General features: G+C 42.1%; 1 protein-coding gene across 2 annotated transcripts in view; it reads right to left on the bottom strand.

Annotated features, from left to right (window-relative positions):
* Positions 1-21,989, bottom strand: part of AHR (aryl hydrocarbon receptor) — a 178,601-nt gene that overhangs the window by 12,827 nt on the left and 143,785 nt on the right. For both annotated transcript variants that reach the window (XM_075315371.1, XM_075315373.1), the window contains exons 6-10: positions 14,918-15,048; positions 11,745-11,947; positions 11,399-11,508; positions 7,890-8,031; positions 4,567-5,788 (exon numbers count right to left, since the gene is read on the bottom strand). In XM_075315371.1, the coding sequence (XP_075171486.1) occupies positions 4,567-5,788; positions 7,890-8,031; positions 11,399-11,508; positions 11,745-11,947; positions 14,918-15,048 (1,808 nt within the window). The remainder of the gene's footprint in view (positions 1-4,566; positions 5,789-7,889; positions 8,032-11,398; positions 11,509-11,744; positions 11,948-14,917; positions 15,049-21,989) is intronic.

Here is a 21,989-nt window from a genome sequence, read left to right as displayed (position 1 = left end):
TTACACCATTCGAAAACTGCACCCCTCAATCTGCTCAAATCCACAACCAAGTAGCCTATTAACCCTTCAGGTGCTTCACATGAATACAAGCAACATGGAAGGACAAAATTTAAATTTTACTTTCGCCCACAAAAATGTTACCTTAGCCCCTAATTTTGCATTTTCATAAAAGGTAACAGGAGAAAATGGACAGTACAATTTTCTGTGCAATTACTCTTAAGTACGCAGGTTCCCCATATGTGGTAGAAAACTACTGTTTGGACGCATGGCAGGGCTCGGAAGGAAAGAAAATCCATTTGAATTTTTGAGTGCCAAATTGGCTGAAATGGATAGATGCCATGTCACCTTTGAAGAGCCCCTGATGTGCCTAAATAGTGGAATCCCCTTACAAGTGACCAGATTTTGGAAACTACACCCCTTAATGAACTTATCTAGAGGTGTGGTGAGCACCTTGAACCCGTAGGTGCTTCACAGAATTTTATTAAGCTGACCTGTGAAAATAAAAATTACATTTTTCTCACAAAAGTGTTGCTTTTGCCCCAAGTGGTTTATGTTCATAAGGTTAACAGGAGAAAATGGATGGTACAATTTGTTGTGCAATTTCTCCTGCGTACACCAATAAGTAGTGGAAAACTACTGTTTGAATGCATGGTAGGGCTTGGAAGTTGAAGAGTGCTATTCAAGTGCAGATTTGGTTGGAATAGATTGTAGTCACTATGTCGCATTTGAAGAGCCGCTATGGTGCCAAAACAGCAGAAACCACCCACATGTGACCTCCTTTTTAAAAGTACATCTCTTGAGAATTTGTCTAGGGGTGTAGTGAGCATTTTAAACCCACAGATGATTCACAGAATTGTGTTAGATTGGGATGCAGAAATAAGATATGTAATTTCTTCCACTATAAATGTTGTTTTAGCCCCAAGTTCTTAATTTTCAAAAGGGCTATTAGGAAATGGACCACATAACTTGTTACGCAAATGCTCCCGAGATCGCCAATATCCTATATGTGGTTAGAAACTACTTTGGAGGCACAGAACAAAGCTCAGAAGGGAAGAAGCGCCATAATGAAATGCAGATATTGCCGGAATGGTCATGTCACATTGACAGAGCCCCTGAACAGCAGAATCCTCTATAAGTGACCACATTTTACAAACTGCACCCCTTAGTGATGCAGTGAGGATATTAACACCAAAGATGTGGCACATAATTTTATCATTAAAATACAGTTTTTATATTCACAAGGGGGAAAATGTCTAAGAATGTCCCCATAATGTGTTACACAATTTCTGCTGACCGTGGAATTACCCCATATTAGGCTGTACAGAACTATGTGGGCACACGATGGGGCTCTGGAGGGAGGAATGCTATTTGACTTTTGCGCAGAATTTTCTAGAATAATTTTAGGACGCTATTTGCAGAGCCCCTGATGTGCCTAAACAGTGGAAATATCCTTCAAGTGACCCTTTTTAGAATTTTTACCCCTCTGGAAATTCATCTATGGGTGTAGTTACTATTTTTACGTTATGGGCATTTTCCAGAAATAAGACGCAGTGGAAGTTGCAGAGTGAAAATTGCAAATCTACCATTGTGGTGCCCAATACATTGTGCCCAGCTCGGGCTTCTAGAACCACGCACCTGTAAAACAAGTGGGCTCTCCTCACTATGCTAATGTCAAACATGTGGATGCTAACTGCAGCTTAAGCACATTGTGGGGCTCAGAAGGGGGGGGGGAGATTTGTTTCTAGGAGCGCCAATTTTGCTAGATTTCATTTGGTGAGAGCCATGTCTCTTTTCTAGAGCCTTTGTGCTACTAGTAACTTGGACACCCCCAATATTTCTGTTAACAGGTGACGGACCCCAGTGGAGACTTGTTTTCTGTGGGTTCAGTTAAAGCCTTTATTGGTGTGATTTTAGGGAAGAGAACATTTTGGATCAGTTCACGTGTATTCGGTGCTCTACGCTGAGCATTTACATCTGAATTTCCATCTAATTACCTGAAACATGTGATTGAGATGAAACCCTCTTTACGAATCCATTCACTAATGGGTCAGGTGGAGTTACACCAGACTCCCTTTGGGCTCTCTTTAGTGGTGTTCGGCTTTTAACAGGTACACAGAACTGTGGCCAACTGCACTTTTGTGCACGCCCAAAAAGAAGGACACTGCTGGATCACAGGCCAGACAGCGCACACAGTGTCTCCATCTGCCTCTTTATAGGGAATCTTCCAGGTGGGTTCTGGCTGAATGATGTATTTCAGAGATTTACATGGAGACCCCGGTGTAAGCGCTCAACTTAAGAGCACTGGATAAATGTGAGCTGTGCCTTACTGCGATCTATAGGAGGAAGAATGAATAATTCAATAGCAGGTCAAGAACTGGCTTTATTTCTTTTTTACGCTGTTGACGGTGCGGTATAAGTCATTAGACTACTTTATTCTGCAGGACAGTGGGACTACAGCGATACCAGATTCATATCTTGGGGGGGTTTATATATATATTTGACTGCTATCACACCTTAAGCAACGCTTTTTTTTTTTTTAACTAACAAAAAACGTTTTTGCTTTGCTATATGTTTTCCATTGCTCATGTGCCCCGCACGATTGCCATGGTGTACCCATCCATCAAAAGGTCGGGAACCTGTCCCGCACTATGATATATGGGCACTTCAAAAGGTCATGAAAGGGTTAAAACATGCTTTTTAATTGTTTGGTCTATTTTCTACATAACATCATCTCTATTAAAAAGAAAAAATAGACATCTTGTAATTTTCATACTAGCCACGGTTTTATTTCATTTTTTTTAGTCTTTAAGCTCCTGTTTCAGCAAATTCACATGTACATTAGTAGCAATGAAAATATTCTGTGTATGTTTTATAATGAAGCATGTAAGGAGGGTGTGCAAAGGTCACTGTGATGGGAGGGCAGCAGAGTCGGCTGCGGTGTTACCCATCATTGTATGCCTGCCTCTGGTAAGGAGCCTGATGACAACTCTTCCAGGAGCACAGGAAGTACAAGTCTAAAAAAAAAATCCCCCCTTACCTAGTCTAAAAATTGCAAGATTAACATTTTGGCCTTTTTTTGTCTCTATATTAAAAAAAAAGTGTCAAAATTTATAAAATGCACATTACACAAAAACCTGATTTAAACAATAGGATATTTGTGACGACATATTCCCTTAAAATAACCCAGTCCTCTGCCCCCCCCAGAACTGGCCACAGACCCAATATCGGGATTGGAGCACATTTGTTAACTGAAGTATATTTTACAAACAAACCTATTTTTTTTTTTTTATTTTCAACCTATATGACCTCTTTAAAGTTTGTTTTTTTTTAAATCAGAAACCATGATTGGAATCTGACAGCAGTTGCCACACAAGATAAAGAGAACCTGTCATCAAGAGTTTGTAATACCAAGTCACTTTGGTTTTCTTCTCTAATCACTAATTATAGTTATCTGCTAATTAGGTGTCAGTGCACAGGGACCAGACTGTACAGTGGGTTTTCTCCTCCCTGTCAGTGATTCCCTGTCTCCTCCGTCTGCCTTCAGCCTATGAATGACAGGTCATTGCTGAGAATTCAGAGGAGTCCGGTCATTCACAGAGGGGGCGGGGAATCACAGAGAGGGAGGAAAAGACCCAGTGTACAAGCCAGCCCCTGTGCACCGATATCCAATTAGCAGAAAACTTCAAATGCAGATTAAAAGAGAACAACAAAGCAGATTCCTTCATCAGCAGTATCAATGTAGTCAGCATTACAGCGTCATTACAGCCACGTCTTTACTTTACATTACAAAATCGTGCTGACAAGTTCTCTTTAAGGGCAATTAGTCAGAAGGATCAACCCTACTAAGCAGTGTATAATGACATGTAGGTCATAGGTAGATAAATACAATAATACTTTGATATCTGCGATCTAATGTCTTATTCCAGAGAAATCCACATTTTTTTTTTAATATATAAATGAGCTGTTAAAATCTATGGGCTGGACACAGATCTCCAAGAGAACTGGCCTCCAGAGCTTATTGTATATGGCAGGGAACACTATCGGTATGAGACATGTAATGACTGACAGTTTGGTCTCCTGATACATGTCTCACAGAGGTAACTCCCCCCCCCCCTTTTTTTTTTTTTTTTAATAAAATAAGCTCTGTGGGAAGATCTATGTCAGCCAATAGATCTTAACAGCTCATTTATATATATTAAAAAAAAAAATGGATTTCTCTAGAATAAGACATTGGATTGCAGATATCAAGGTGCCATTTTATTCATGATTTTAGCATCTGCATTCCCATATAGATGGCTTGGGAGGGTTGATCCTACTGAGAGATTCCATTTAAATGTACCATTACACAGGTTATATAAGGGGTGTTAGTGTAATACATGGAAGTGCCAGCCTTTTAGAGCGAGATGCTCTCCTCTCCGGCCAATATCCCTTTGTCGGACACTCGCCTATCCACTAATTTCTGTAAAACATAATGTAACTAAATAGAATTGTATGCACTGGTATACACCGCTTGTACATTTCATACACAGTTTAGGATTTGCAGTTTATCTGTTCGCTGCCCCTTACTTTGTTGATCATCTGTTGCTGACCGGGCATCACCGCGTTGTATTGCATTTGATTCAGACAAGATGGCTGCGGTTCCTGGAGGCACTGATACATGGACACTGCACCAGAATAGCAAGGCTGGGAAGTCATCAGAACGGGCTGGACATTTAAGCTACACTCTTGGAGCTCGGGAGTCTGTGGGAGACAGTCCAAAAACCCATCCAAGTTGGAGGAAGAGTACATTGATTGATCCACATTTCCTAGATCAAAATCCATCTGTGTAAGGTTAGAAGGCAGTGGCACTGCAGGCAACGGGTCCTGGTAAGGCATATATTCCTGTTTGCAAGTATACGGAGCACTGCTGAGTTCAGATTTATAAAACTCCGCAGCCGCATTATTGAGGCTAGGTACATATTGCTCAGTCGGCTGCTGTTCTTGGTAAGTGACAGGCACGCCATTCACAGGGTTCCAGTTTGTGAGCAAGCCATTGACCTGCATGTGCTTCATTTTTTGACACAGCTGTTGCGGCATCATTTGGTTTGGCGGTTGTTGAAGCATCTGCGTTGTATCTTGTGCCACTTTGCCGGGGTCCTGCACACAAGCCATTTGGGGAACAGAGCTCATGAACATACAGTCTGTTTTTCGGTTGAGGGACTCCTGCACGTAGGTGAGGATCTCATCTGCCACATCTATATCTCCAATGTCGGGATAGTCAAACTCATTTCTAAAAAACTCTTCATCTTGCTGTATCACCTCCAGATCATCAAAGTCGATGCCTAAACTTCTCATAATATTGTAAAGCTCATTGTTTTTCACCTCGGGTAAAACATCTGTGTGCTCTGAAGACTGCAAGTCACTTTTTAATTGGGAAAAAGCCCCTTCCTCTTGCTTCATATTGTTATTTGCCACAGGTACCCGGGTCTCTTGCCAAACGTTGCTCAGGTCGTTTCTGCCATCTTTGTAAAAACTCTCAAAAGAAAAAGTGTTTGACGCTGGAGGGCAAATGTAGACACTTTCATCCTGCCTGAGCATGGCACCCAGGAGGGAGGCAGGATTCACCGGCTCATTTACACTGGCTTTGGCGGAGCTGCCTTTACTTGAGGAACCTTTAGGTTTATTTTGGGAGGGGACGATTAGACCTTGGAAGGGAAATGAGGACTCGTACAAAACCGCCTCACCAGTCGCAAAAATGAAAGGCAGCTGTGAGCTCCGCTTTCTTAAGTGCTCTGCTCCTTCTTCCTCTCTAACAGTGAAAACAAACAAAAGACAGATTGAGAAATCAAAGTTAATTTGGAGAAAAAGAACAAAGCACAAACCTGGTCATTTCTATGGTACTTTATGGAGGTGCCAGGATCTGGAGATACATTGGTTTTCTAATGCATGTAGGAAAGTTACAATATGGATTCCATATAAGTGTGCTCTACAGTTAATGTAAGGCCGAGTCCACATGTCCTGCAATCATCCATTAGAACGGATCCGTCGGCAAAATGATGTCTGCTGAATCAGTTTTTTTTTTTTTTTTTTTAACATGGGAGTCTATGAATGGATCAGTTAACGGATTGCTATTTAACTTCCATTGAAAAAGGATCCTACAGAAAAAAAAAACGGTTCCGTTACAAATGCAAGTACAACGGATGACGAAATAGCAATTTGTTAACGGATCCGTTCTCCATAGACTCCAATGTAAAAAAAAAAAAATGGATTCGTCAGAGATCAGTTATTTAGCAGACCGGACAAAAAAGTTGTGTTTGCAGAACTTTTCTCATCCTTGTTAGGGAAAGAAAAAAAAAAAAAAAGAAATAGCACGAGGCACCGTTGACACTATTAAAGCGTATGTTTTTTTTGAGAATTAATGTCATTTCTGGCCATTATACGACTTCTTGCATTTTTTTGCCAATTTCCCCCTGAAGGAAATCTCTAATCTTCAGTTCTCTCGACTAGTTGCCATGATGTCTCTATGGATTCCCGCTCTACAGACATAAGCAGCAGCACTAAGAGGCATTATATAGCAGTACTGAGCAGTGTGGCTGTGACTCCAGCATGAAGCTACAGCGTGATCTGCCTGTGTCTGTACTCCTCCTCCCCTCTCCATACAGATTAATAGGAGGGGTAACCTGACACCTCTTCTTGTTTTGTCAGAGATCAGCTTGAGCATTTAGGCCCTGTGCCCACGGGGGCTTGCTTCTGTGGATTTTGCCGCGGAAAACCTGAGGATTTATCTGGATTTTTCAGATAAATCCGCAGGTTTCAGCATGTACAGACACTCCCCATGTTATCCTATGGGACATGGAGAGTGCTGTGTCCACGTTGCGGAATATACTGCGGATGTCCCGCAGCCGCACATAACTGCATGTCAATTATTCCTGCGCCATTACCTGCGGAAATCCCCTACCTTGGTCCCAATACTTACCTGCCTTGATAGCAGACACCCGGTCATTTTCCCTCGGTGCACAGGAGCAGGAAGGAGGAGGTGGGCGGGGCCTGCACGAGCTCCGGTCATGTGACAGCTGGAGCTAGTTCAGGCCCGCCCACCTTCTCCTTCACAGTGTAAACACGGCCGGAGACGGAGAGAAGTGCTGCGTGATGGAGGTATGAACGCCCCGATCACTCAGCACTTGTTCTGCATTGAGGCTGCAGTGCCGAAGCCATGGTACTGTATCCTCAATGCAGAAAGCCCTCACCATATCCGCAGGACATTCCGCAATACAACCGCAGCATGGAAACAGACAAAGTTGTGCTGCAATTTTCTGGGAGCTCCTGCGGAATGTCCTGCGGATATAACCGCAGGACACTTTCCCCCATGGGCACATAGCCTTGTAGTTTCCCAGAGTGAATTACTTCAGGAGGTGGGGGAATGGAAGAGGAGGCTCCTTAGTGGAGAAAGAGGCTGCTTTCTCTCATGCCTATTATACACACAGTCACAATATATTATAACATTTCTCATATTAGTCTGTACTACTGATTTACGCAAAATTTCTTGAAATTCTAGTGATGATTTATCTGTTAATTTAAAGGCAGTAGCCCCTTTCAGAAGGACTTAATAAAATGTCATATCCAGATGTATACATCCATATGAAGTGCCAACATGCGGCATTTCTTCCTCATCCCTCAGTGTCCACATAAACCACCCCACAGCCAAAAAGTTGTAAACGATGGACGTAGTGGTGGTGGTAGCTCTGGAAATGTTGGTTGTTCTGAGGGCAACTCCCTGGCTGACTCCTTTTTTGCGCAAGCGCTGAGAGAGGTGAAGGAAGACGCAAACAAATTCTGCAAGATTGAGGAAAAACTTACAATAGGAGAGGACACTATACGTTAATTTCGTGGAATTTACAACAAACACTTACGCAAGAGGTCTTTGAGTTGCAATGATGTAATCTGGCCTTCCATTCTTGTACACCAGTCGGGCATTTGCCTGCACCCAAGTCCATCCACTGTCCTTAGTGAGAAGTCTGAACACCGTCATGCCGCTCTCTCCAGTCTTAATCACTGCATTAAAAGGAGAGAATGGCAATAATCAGGAACAAGGAAGCTCCCTGCGGTGTCATACGGCCAATTATTAGCCATAATCCAGAATCATGCCTCCAGAGGCAACACTACAGCGTATTATCCTTCCCTAGAACTGACGAATACTTTCTGTTTTGTATTATCTTTATGAACACACTCCAGATCCCCGTCCTGATAAAGAGCTTAGCTGTCATTATAGCAACACCTCCACTTCTAGCTGCCGGCACTCACATACTCCAAAGCAGCACTGATTGTAATCTTAAAGACAATTTGTCACCAGGTTTTTTCTACCCATCTGAGAGCAGCATAATGTAGGGGCAGAGACCCTGATTCTAGTGATGTGTCACTTACTGATCTTCTTGCTGACATTTTGATACAATCCCTGTTTTATCTGCTGCAGATCTAACAGTTCTATGAATGCGGATATAATATAACCCCGCCCCCATACCACTGATTGGTAGCTTTCTGTGTAAACTGTGCATAGGTAGAGAGCTGCCAATCAGTTTTGGGGGTTATACAGAGCTCATATATATTGAGGACTACTAGTTAAAACTAAAATCTAATAAGCTTGAGCTTGCAAAAGTCTGTTTTTATGAAAACTACAGCAATCAGCCCAGTAAGTGACATCGCTGGAATCAGGGTCTCTATACATTATTCTGCTCTCTGTTTACCTGGTGACAGATTGCTTTTAAAACACCCATAATATTGCTTTCCGGGGCCTATTTAATTTTAAAATATGAAACAGAACAGAATATGACGAGTTAACATCAGCATTATGGATTTTATTTCTCTATCCAGCATTAGGAACAGCAAGATCGAATTCTTGACCAGGACAGTGCATGACCCGCACCACCAGCGCCAGACGGATCCCAATTATAATGAAATCTGTCTGGTTTCAATCATGGTTTTTATCATTTTACTGGAAGAAAAACACTGCACCACAATGGAATCTGTAATGGAGCCATCGAACGGAGATTCCAGTGCAGACATGAACCCGAGCCACAATGAGACGTCGACAAGAGAGAATACCTTAAGAAAATGCTGGAAAACTATTAAGGCGATTCATTAAGACTGGTGTAACGCATGCCAGGGTTAATGAAGCGCTTGCTGGGTCACGGACCGGAATCATTAAGTGGCGCACAGCCTAATGAACCATTTCTGGAGTAAGTTACACTACATTAGTGGCGGAACTAAAAAGGTATAACACACGGTGAATCTGATGGAAGGAAAGTGACTGTGCCTTGTCCCGACCATGCTACACTCATATTAGCGGAGCTAGCTACCACTGAAGCATAAAAACTAAAAGTCACAATATTTCCGCGTAACTGCCAAGTTGTACAAAAACTGCAACTCATTAAGGTCTTTACACCGGATTTCTGGCAAAAACACCTTAAAGGGAACCTGTCAGGTCCTGGATGTGCACCCAGAACCATGAGAAGTTCTGGGTGCATATTTCTAATCCCTGCCTAACAGTACCAGACTATAGTAGCATAGATAAAGGATCTTTAGAAAAAGTGTTTCTAAAGATCCTTTATGATATGCTAATGAGGCCAGGCTCTAGTTGCAAGGGCGTTAGTTCCCCCATAGATTGTAAGCTTTCGAGCAGGGCCCTCATTCCTACTGTAGCTGTTGAATTATGTACTATTTTGTTTTGTATTTGTCTATACAACCCCCCACCGGATTGTAAAGTGCTGCGGAATATGTTGGCGCTATTTAAATAAACTTTATTATTATATTATTATTCCCTTGGCTAGTTGGCCCCCTTAGCATGTAAGCACACCCCTATGGGCATGCTAATGAATGCGCAGCGTCAGAGGATGGTCGTGCTCCCCTCTGCTGCCACCGCACCAGATGCTGGATTCCGGCTCAGTGACATGATCACCGTACTTTCGGTCATGCGCACTATGAACCTGGGTGCACGCGTCCCAGCTTCAAACTGGTGTAGTGCACATGACCGGAAGTGCCAGAGATCATATGCACAGAGCTGAAATCTTGCGTCTGGCACGTTGGCAGCTCAGAGGTGAGCGCGATTATGCCTCTAACGCTGCACATTCATTAGCATGTTAGTACGACCATAAGGGCGTGCTTACATGGTAAGGGGGCCGACTAGCCAAAGGAATTAATGCCTTGTGACTAGTCACTGGCCTCAGTAGCATATCATAAAGGATCTTTCTATACACTTTTTCTAAAGATCTGTTTATCTATGCTAGTGTATACAGGGACGGTTAGGTAGGGATTAGCAATATATACCCAGAACTGCTTAAGGTTCTGTGTGCATATTGCACCTGACAGGTTCCCTTTAATGAATCGCCCCTTATGCATCTGCATAGTCTCAATCACTATCTGAAACAATGGACAACATACACAGAAGATTGCATTGAAATATAATCTCAATCTATAATATAACAAAAACATTTAAAGGGTTATTTCCATCTCCCAGATCCTATCCCAATATGTAGTAGGCATAATTATATTAATATTAGCAAATAGCTCCAATTAGAAATGTAGTATAGTTCTCCTGATATAGCAATGTCACTTACCTCATGTGCAGGGCATCCATGGTTATGACCCACTCATAGTGACAGTTTCTCGTGGTCATAACCTGGATACATAAGCTGCAATGTCCTGCACATGAGGTGAGAGACATGGTATATCAGGAGAACTATCCTACATTTCTAATTGGAGATATTTGCTAATATTATTATTACACCTACTACATATTGGGAAAGGATCTTGGAGATGGGAATACCCCTCTAAGGGGTACTTTGCACGTTGCGACATCGCTACTGCGATATCGTCGGGGTCAGATCGAAAGTGACGCACATCCAGCGCCGGTAACTACGTCGCAACGTGTAAAGCCTAGATGCGCCGATAAACTATTGCAAAAGCGTCGAAAATCGGCGATCTGTGTAGCGTCGGACATTTTCATAATGTCGCACCAATAGGAGATACGATGTTGTTCCTCGTTCCTGCGGCAACACACATCACTGTGTGTGAAGCTGCAGGAGCGAGGAACATCTCCTACCTGCCTCCACCGGCTATGCGGAAGGAAGGAGGTGGGTGGGATGTTTACGTCCCGCTCATCTCCGCTTCTATTGGCCGCCTGCCGTGTGACGTCGCTGTGACGCTGCACGACCCACCCCCGTAGGAAGGAGGAGGGTCGCCGGCCAGAGCGACGTCGCAGGGCAGGTAAGTGCGTGTGAAGCTGCCGTAGCGATAATGATCGCTACGGCAGCTATCACGAGATATTGCATGTGTGACGGGGGCGGGTACTATTGCGCTCGGCATCGCTAGCCGATGCTAGTGATGTTGTAGTGTGCAAAGTACCCCTAAGTTTGGCAGTACTTACTTCGGACATGATTTTCTGCACAGTACAGCATATCTGCAGCGTGGATAAACTGATAGCCTGTTCCTCGAATGCACAGCTCCGCTTCTGTGTAGCCCAGGACCAAGCTTCCTCTGTGGAGAAACAAGAAAGTCCAAGAGATCGATTATAAATCAACTACAACGAGACTAAGGACACAGCATTGTGGCCGATGTGTTTGTTACTGTTAAGCTGGGAAAAAAGCTTGTGACTAATCTGAAAATACGTTCTAGAATGTAAACGTAATAAAATACAAATATTATCTAACACATTATTGGATAAAAGCCCAAAACGAGAAGCTTCCATGCAGCAGAGTGCCCCGGGATCTTACTTTGCGTCACACCCGATCGGCGTGAAGTCCAGCTTGTGCTTCGTTCTGAAGATTAGGTTTTTGGTTCGAATCTCCAGGATGGAGGGAGACTGCAATGGAGTAGCCAAAGCAAAGAGTGCAAGCTGAGGGGGGATTATGGAGCCATCTTTCCCTTTCTTATTCTGCCCATGAAGATACTTCAGACGTCCTTGAAAATTCATGGCCTGCAGTGTAACGTATGAACACACATGACCATTACACAGAAGTCAGGGAGGTCTACTTATTCTATTTAACACCGCAATAAGCAACGATTAAGAAGTTTGTGATGAGGCACAATATACAGGCAATATGGAAACAGTGTGAAAACTTCAAGCAGAATAAATACTTGTATCAGTAACTTAAAAGGGGTATTCCCATCTCCAAGATCCTATCCCAAGATGTAGTAGGAATAATAAGAATAGCAAATATCTCTAATTAGAAATGTAGTATAGTTCTCCTGATTAGATGTGTCACTTATATCATGTGCAGGGCATTGCAATAGCCTAGGTATCCATGGTTCTGTCCACTAGTGCCTGTCACTATGTGTGTGGTCTTTCTCATGGATACCTGAGCTTCAATGCCCAACACATGAGGTAAGTGACACATCTAATCAGGAGATCTATACTATATTTCTAATTGGAGGTATTTGCGATTATCATTATTATTATTATTACTACACCTACTACAAATTGGGATAGTATCCTGGAGATGGGAATACCTCTTTAATGTCACTGCACACTACATGGTTCTACCCAAATTCCAAATCAGTCTCTTTGAGCTTAAAGAGGACCAACCACCAGGATTTTCATATATAAACCAGTGCTATACTGACACTATCATGCTGATTCTAAACATACATTTAGTTGTGAGATTGGATGTATACTTTCTGAAATAAAGGCAAGTAAAGTTTGTGAAGTGCACTGTTATTTGATTGATAGCAGCTACAGAATATCTAATAGGTCGGTTGGGTTTTGCTGGTTATTACCTCCTCTGTCTGTCTGCCTGTCCTTCCTCCCTCCATAGGCAGACCCAACCATTTGATATTCTGTAGCTGCTATCAATCAAATAACAGTGCATTGCACAAACTTTACTTGCCTATATTCAAGAAACTATACATCTGATCTCACAACTACAGGTATGTATAGAATCAGCTTGATAGAACCAGTATATCACTGGCTTTAGTTAATATATTAAAGTCCTGGTGGTTTGTCCTCTTTAAATAGAAAATGATAATCCATGTCAGCTCTAAATTTAAAGAAAGTGCTGCTTTATCACACATTGATTACCTAGCCTCTGTGATAATCAATATACTGTATGTAAACAACCCATAATCTCACTAGAAATTCCAAGAACATTTAGGTCATTTGTAATACTTTTTTCACTCAGGAATTTCAATCAATTGGATTTTACTGGCAACTCATCACTGTGTTCCCTTCTAATGGATGCACTCCTTTCTAAGGGGGCGGTTCGTTCAGCGTAGTCACAGCAGCGTCACTGAACCGCCGCCCAATAGCAGCGGAGGGGCGGAGATGAGCGGGACGTAACATCCCGCCCACCTCCTTCCTTCCGCATAGCTCCCGGGAGGCAGGTAAGGAGAGGTTCCTCGTTCCTGCGGAGTCACACGGAGCGATGTGTGCTGCCACAGGAACGAGGAACAACTTCGTTACTGCTGCAGTAACGATATTTGAGAATGGACCCCCACGTCACCGATGAGCGATTTTGCACGTTTTTGCGACGATGCAAAATCGCTCATAGGTGTCACACGCAACGGCATCGCTAATGCGGCCGGATGTGCGTCACAAATTCCGTGACCCCAACGACAACGCATTAGCGATGTCGTAGTGTGTAAAGCCCACTATAGGTACATATGACAAGATAGATGCTTCTGGTTCTTATTTTTGACAACTTTAGCTTTAAAAAGAATGAATGACCGAGGGTTGAGGAAAAGAACTTGTACCAATGAGCTCCACCTGCTAAAATGAACTGTCATAGGTCTCAGATTGGACAAAAGTATAAAAAAAAATGTAAAAAGGGTGGAGGCCGGCACCATTCTAGAAGGAGGAGAATACTGGTAAGGTTGACTTGTGATTCATCTCTTCACTTTTCATTGCAAATAAGCATCTAGTATTACCAACATTAGTTGCTTAAAGCATCACTCCAGAGTTGTCTCCTTTTTTTTTTTCCAGTGCTGGAATTGTGTTTAAATCTAAGTCCCTTGCCCTCGATCTTTTAAAGGGAACCAACCAGCAGGATTTTCATACATAAAGTAAAGCCAGTGCTATACTGGCGTTAGGATGCTGAATGTAAGCATCGCTTTTTTTCAGAGGTTCGATGTTTTATTTTAGAAATATGTGCAAGTAAAGTTCCAGCAATGCACGGTTATTTGACGGACAGGTGCAACAGGAAGGGAATACCTGGGTCAGGTCTTGCTGTCTATTCCCACCCCTGTCGCCGTCATAGACGTTAATTCTGGCACAGGCAGACACACAGGGGTGGGAATAGACAGCAAGACCCGACGCACATATTTCCTTCCTGTTGCACCTGTCAATCAAATAGCAGTGCATTGCTGAAACTTTACTTACACATATTTCTGAAATAAAACATCAAAATTCTGAATAAAAGGTATGGATACTTTCAGCAACCAAGCGCCAGTATAGCACTAGCTTTACTTTATGTACAAAAATCCTACTGTTTGGTCACCTTTAATTACCCTCTGACACTTTCACCTCTTTTCAGAGTCGCTTCAATCCTGCGGCGCCATCTTAAAGAAACCACAACCTCTAACTGGCTGCAAGTCAGAAGTTACATCATAAGCTCCCAATGCAGCTCTATGACAGCTAGAACGATGCTCTCATAGAGATGCATTGAGTTGTGACCACTGGCACGCTCCATGAAACACTGGGGCAGCAGCGATAACAGAAGAAGACAGCGGCAGATGAGTATGAGACGGTGCAGGGGATTTAGATTTAAAGCACCACTCCCGCAGTGCAATAAGAAAAAACATTGGAGTGGTGTTTTAATATTGATGGTGGACCTTTCATTGTATAGGTTATTTTTAGATTTTTACCTTTATTTATTTTTTGGCTTTGATAAATACTCTGTGTATCTAATATTTTGTACACTAGTTTTTCTGGCTTGTGACATGCATTTCATACCAAAAATCCAGAGGAGTTATCCAATAGACATCTCAATCTGCAGACAAAATTTCTTTCCATAAAAGAAGAATTCTCAGGCGGAAGTTGTTCAGGGTTGTAACAGGGCGTGATGATTGCAAATTCATTGCCATCTGTAGAAACAGTAGGAAGATACATAAACCATAGAAATCGCTGGGTAACAGCATTGGCATGAACAGCATACACATCTTGTGACAACATATCACAAAATATTATTTTTTTCTTTTTTTTGTGCTTCAAACAAATTTAATACTGCAAATTCAAGAATATACAGAGGTGTTAGTAGAATTAACCTAGATTTTTAATGCCATGCACTACCATCACCACGTGTTTCCCCACGAAAATGAGACCTATGTTGAAAATAAGCTCAAATATGATTTTACAGGATTTTTGGAGTATGCAAGAAATATAAGTCATACTCCAAGCCCAGTCTGGAGCAGGGTTTTACGAGAAGGGAGGAACTGGTGGATAGCCTAGGGTCTGCTACTCTTAGAGGTCCCAAGCATTTCCATTTGAGGTTAAAACTTGTTAAGGACCTTTGGTAACATCATGTCACCAAAGGTCCTTTCACTGCTGGATTCTGGAGGAACTGAAGAGGAGACAGGCTGGTATGCAGCATTAGGTGGAAGATGAGGCAAACTCGGCAATAGTTAAGGGCTCCCACTAACAGGTTTCGCATTTCTATTCAGGAGGTTAAGATCGTTTAAGGACCTTTGGTGACATCAAAATCATGTGGCCATGATGTCACCAAAGGTCCTGTAACTGCAGGAGTCTAGAGGATCTGAAGAGTAGAAAGGTTGGTATGTACCAGATGTGCAGTGCGTGAATATTTACTTTTGAATTGTTTTATGTTTGAATATATAGACTTGCTTTTATATGCTACTAGCTGTAGTACGCAGGCGTTGGTAGGGATAGTAACCGTCTCTCTCCCAGTCTCCCCGTGCCTGTCTCTGACTCTGTCTCACTCTCCCCCTCCCCGTCTGTCTTTGTCTCTGTCTCTATCTCTGTCTGTCTCTGTCTGTCTCTTTCCCAGTGTGTCTGTCTTTTTTTTACCTATCTGTCTGTCTCTTTCCCTATGTGCCTCTTTCTGTCTGTCTGTCTCTCTCTCTCTATATCTGTCTCCCCACCGACATCATATCACCTCACACATAAGCTTCTTATACTATGAATGTCCTTTTTCCTATAGCAACCAATCACAGCTCCTATTAATAGCCTGTAGCTCGCAGCTCCATTCACTTTAATGTTTTTTTAGGAGAGTAACTGTAAAGCGCGCGGTTAAATTTTCCTGTCAAAACATAGTCTATGACGTTCCCTGGGTCACATCAGGAGTCTGTGCAAAATTTCGTGACTGTAAATGCGACGGTGCGGATTCCTTTAGCGGACATACAGACACACACACACACACACACACACACACACACACACACACACACACACAGCTTTATATATTAGATTATTTGACATGCTACTACACTGACCTTTGTGTGTCAGAGTTTTAAAATATTTTACTTTTTCAAATAAACTGGCAATCTGTGTGACATACAATAAGCAGCCATATACTATAGATTTTGCATTCTGATTGAACTTGCATCTCCAATTTGTTGGGTGTTTTCTAGATTTTCTGCCTCTCAATGTATTGTATTACATAGTGTAAATTTCATGTTGTAATTGTATCAATAAAGGCTTTTGTATTTTTATAGAAGAATATTAGTACTCCAATTTGTGGTCACACACAGGTTTATTGATTGTCGGCTCCCAGCCAGATTATATTGTTTATCTCTAGTGAATATTGTTATACTTGAATATATTGATTTTTTGTGTTTAAGAATAAATGCAGTTTTCTTTTTTCACGAACAACAAAGACATGCCCTGAAATGAAGTCCTAGCAGATCTTTTGGGGCAAGAAGTAATATTAGGAGAAACATGGTATATCTGTTACACAAATATGTTTTTGGTGGTTTTGTTTTGGTTAGACAAGTGCTTTCTAAATAATGTGGCTGGTCTTATTGGGGAGGTGCCTCTAGATATTGGCCTCACTGGGAGAGGTGCCACCAGTTGTTGGCCTCACTGGGGGAGGTGCCACCAGTTGTTGGCCTCACTGGGGGAGGTGCCACCAGTTGTTGGCCTCACTGGGGGAGGTGCCACCAGTTGTTGGCCTCACTGCGGGAGGTGCCACCAGTTGTTGGCCTCACTGGGGGAGGTGCCACCAGTTGTTGACCTCACTGGGGGAGGTGCTACCAGTTGTTGACCTCACTGGGGGAGGTGCCACCAGTTGTTGGCCTCACTGGGGGAGGTGCCACCAGTTATTGGCCTCACTGGGGGAGGTGCCACCAGTTATTGGCCTCAATGGGGGAGGTGCCACCAGTTGTTGGCCTCACTATGGAGGTGCTACCAGTTGTTGGCCTCACTATGGAGGTGCCACCAGTTGTTGGCCTCACTATGGAGGTGCCACCAGTTGTTGGCCTCACTATGGAGGTGCCACCAGTTGTTGGCCTCACTATGGAGGTGCCACCAGTTGTTGGCCTCACTATGGAGGTGCCACCAGTTGTTGGCCTCACTATGGAGGTGCCACCAGTTGTTGGCCTCACTATGGAGGTGCCACCAGTTGTTGGCCTCACTATGGAGGTGCCACCAGTTGTTGGCCTCACTATGGAGGTGCCACCAGTTGTTGGCCTAAATGGGGGAGGTGCCACCAGTTGTTGGCCTAAATGGGGGAGGTGCCACCAGTTGTTGGCCTAAATGGGGGAGGTGCCACCAGTTGTTTGCCGCACAATGGAGGTGCCACCAGATATAAATATAAAAGATCCTGCTGAGCAGGCCTTACATTGCAGAAACGTCTTATATAGCTACTTAATTGACTTTTTTATGTAAAAACTAACAATATTTTTTATTTTGTGGATGGTAGTTCATGGATACCCCTTGTGGAATGTCGGCTTAGGCCATGCTGAAGCAAAAAGTGACGGACGGTCTAATGGGAGCCACTTGCTACATCAGTTGCTGCTCTCTGTCTTAAGCCACGTGCACATGTTGAGTATTTAGTCAGTTTTTTACCTCAGTACTTGTAAGCCAAAACCAGGAGTGGGTGATAGATACAGAAGCAGTGCTCGTGTTTCTATTATACTTTTCCTCTGATTGTACTACTCTTGGTTTTGGCTACAAATAATGAGGTAAAAAAAAAACACCTCACAAAATACTGTGCACATGGCCTTAGAAGACTGCGGTTCTGTACAAATACCACTGGACGCTCACTAAAAAACAAAAAAAAAAACAAACAAAAAACAAGAAAAAAAAACCCAAAAACTTGCATCTCACAAAAAAGCTGTAGTTTGAACCTATGAAGATACCATATTTTTCGGATTATAAGACGCACTTTTCTTCTCAAAAATTTGAGAGGAAAATGAGGGGTGCGTCTTAAAATCCGAATATAGCTTACAGGTGGGGGGCTACCGCTAATTCACACTATATCATACAACTCTGTTAAGTGAGTGAAAAAATTACCTAATTATCACTTGTAAATTTCTTTTTTTTTTTTTTTTTTCTTTTTACACAGGAGCACTTTTCTACTTTTCTTTCTATTTCTTTTACACGCACAGACTGGGACACCAGGGCTGTGGAGTCGGTAAACCAAACCTTCGACTCAGACTCCTCAATTTCTCTTGCGCCGACTCCTACATATTGCGCTTATAGTTAGGTGAAAAATTTATTGTAATACATGAACATGTGTATGTGAACATCAGACATTTAATAATTTTTATGATACAATAATCAAGACATTTGGATAGAACATAAAATATATTTATTGGAATACAACTTTAGAACACAAACTGATAAATTGTAAATATGTAATACACTATGTAATAAAAAATGTATTACATATTGTATTACATATTTACAATTTATTAGTTTTTTGTGTTCTAAAGTTGTATCCAATAAATATATTTTATGTTCTATCCAAATATCTTGATTATTGTATCATAAACATTATTACATGTCTGATGTTCACATACACATGTTCATGTATTACAATAAATTTTTCACCTAACTATAAGCGCAATATGTAGGAGTCGGCGCAAGAGAAATTGAGGAGTCTGAGTCGAAGGTTTGGTTTACAGACTCCACAGCCCTGGTGTCCCAGTCTGTGCGTGTAAAAGAAATAGAAAGAAAAGTAGAAAAGTGCTCCTGTGTAAAAAAAAAAAAAAATATTATATAATAACACACACACACACACACACACACACACACACACACTTTTGTTTTTACAACAAAACAAAAGATTTTCTGGGGTTAAATATTTACAAATTTGCTGAAGTTCAGGAACATTTACTTTCTAATTTATATATTTTTCAAGATAAAAAAGCCACCCCCACACAAGATGACTATGGAAATGAAAGCCATTCGGTGACTGTAAACAATCATCACCCAGGAGAAATATTTATCCTGTTCAATAAGCACCAAATTCCTGACTAATACAGTAACATTACTGTCTGGAACAGTTCGTAATCAATGGAAAACGCCAAGCTGCTCCCAAAATTTCTGAAGAGAAGTTGGCAGCAGGTCTCCACATGAAAAGTACCGAAATGTGCCTCAACGAGAAAAACATTACGTTCTATGTAGGCAGAAAGTTAAGCGGATATGTCTAAGCCTGAAGGCTCATGCACATGGACATATAACAACTGATCTATTAGAAGAACGGAGCACATGGGTTGTTTGCTGCGGTCCACAACCACTATGACACAGACCAGCCTGGTAGCTGTGGTTGACAAGTAGAATGGCAATAACCAGAGATGCCACTGGCTCGTTTAGACCAGAGACTTTATTTTAGACCTGAGGTGAACTTTGGGGACCCAGACAGGTAGCGTGAGGGCAACCAATCACATACTTCGATAGTCTGACTGCAACCAATCACAGAGCCAATAGAATTGGGTGGGCGGGGGAAGCAGTGAATATGCATGAGGTTTAATAAGTGACTTCGGAAGCAGTCTGAAAGCTCCGTGGAGACTCGGTAAGTATAACTGTCCTACTTTAATCCCCATTTTCTTTCCTTTTACAGCCCTCTAGCCCTTACTAATACCATTTTACAGCACACAAGTTCGGGTCCCCATAGACTTATATGGGTTTCAGGCTCAAGTCTGGTCCCGAATTGGACAGTCTGGTTTGACCCGCTGAATCCAAACATCTGAGGGTTTGATCATCTCTATTGGTAACATAACTGGTAGCGTTTGTTCTCTATATTGACTTTTGGGATTGCTATAGCCAATAGGTAGCAGTAGAGTTCAAGACCTTCCTGTCAGAAGAGACAATCTGCATATTTAAATTCTCAGAGGAGCATTGCATGGTCTATAAGTCTCCCCTCTGTACAAGGAGAAATAATACTACTTAGATAATGCCGACCTATACAGTCCCAACTTCGAGTTCCTGACACTAGATTTAAAGAGCTGAAATAGATCATTATAAGCTTCTAGGTGTCCCAAGCATAGTTCTGTATTATCGCGGGACATACGGATAATACCTCCATATTGAGAATAGCAAATGTATAGGAAATGTATAACTGGTTCTAACTATCAAATGTTTCTATTGTTGCCTGGCCACTAATAAAATCCATCTGGATTTCGGAGTCTCCTAAAAGGTTTTGAAATCCATCAGTATTTGTTGATCCTCGATTTAATGAATTCGAGCAGATAATTAATGAAGCAATTGAAGTACATATTACTAGTGCACATGTACTAAAGGCGTCAAATATTGCAATCATTATAAGGCCACTGTATGTTCATATAACCATATAGGTTCATGACAATCTCACCGATTTCATGATCTCTTGCCGTAACATGAGAAGCAAAAAATGTGTTGAGCATTAAGCACAGCAGGTGTGAGAGGAGAAGCAAACACGTTACTCTATACCGGAGCACAGGCAGACTAAACAAATGGAGAAATGGACCATTGCTATAAGCCAGGACACATGGACAACCTGTACTATGAAGGCAGGAGACATCGATGCTTGTCGGACAGAAGTATGATCACTAAGGAATACTTTTTTTTCACACTTTTAAAAAATGTACTCAAGGGGCATTGATCGAATGTGCAAAGAGTATTCAGAGCTTTATTGGTGTATTCTGGCAAAGAAAATATTAACCATTTCTTTACTAGGGTACCTTAAATACAGTAAACATGCCAAAAAATGAAAAAAAAACTTTGACAACCTTAAAAAAAAAAATATTAAAGAATTCTAAAGGGGGCCCATATACAATAGAGAGTGGTCAGCAAAACGATGGTTCGGTTGATCGTTCGGCAACCATCTCAACTCTGCTCGTTCTGCCGGGTGCCCTACACGGCTCCACCGACAATTGGAGGCAGGAATATTCAGCTCCATCCATTGAGCCAAGCCCAACCCTAAGCCATGCGCCAGCAAAACGCAGAAGAGATCGGATATACGCAGGCCAGGTTAATGACAGATCATTTCAGGAGCATAAAGTCTGCACTCTCCAACACTGGATGCAAGTCTATCCCCGGGCCACTTTTACTATTCAATTCTAGGTTTAGTGTTTCTTTAATAGAGTGTTGCCATGTCTTCGTCTACCTTTACATTCTTCAACAATCCAGGACATACACAACCCACAGGAGAAAGAGACAGCAAACACGTATCCATGAACTGCCCAGATGAGGTCATTCTATGAAAGCATCCAATTATAGAATTAAGAGATTAAATACAGGGAGGGGCCTGACTCGGGGTTTGCTGCATGTAATTATGTACAATTAGCATGTAGACTTTCAGCGGCTGTCATAAAACTACAATACACGCAAAATTACTTTGAATTAAAGCCCAGCTTGCTTTATTTTAAGTAAATTAGCAAAGCAAAAACATTTTTTTTAAGGGGCCTACGAGAACAAAACAAACGAGAGAGATCTATATCTATATATATCTAATATATAAAGCTGAATGTGTGTATGTGTGTGTATGTGTATATGTATGTCCGGGATTGGCATCTGCACCGTCGCAGCTACAGTCACAAAATTTTGCACACTCATACTTCTGGACCCCGAGAGCATCATAGGCTAT

The sequence above is a fragment of the Anomaloglossus baeobatrachus genome, chromosome 6 (genome assembly GCF_048569485.1).
Source record: "Anomaloglossus baeobatrachus isolate aAnoBae1 chromosome 6, aAnoBae1.hap1, whole genome shotgun sequence".
Taxonomy (NCBI): domain Eukaryota; kingdom Metazoa; phylum Chordata; class Amphibia; order Anura; family Aromobatidae; genus Anomaloglossus; species Anomaloglossus baeobatrachus.
This window is presented reverse-complemented; position numbering and strand designations above follow the sequence as displayed.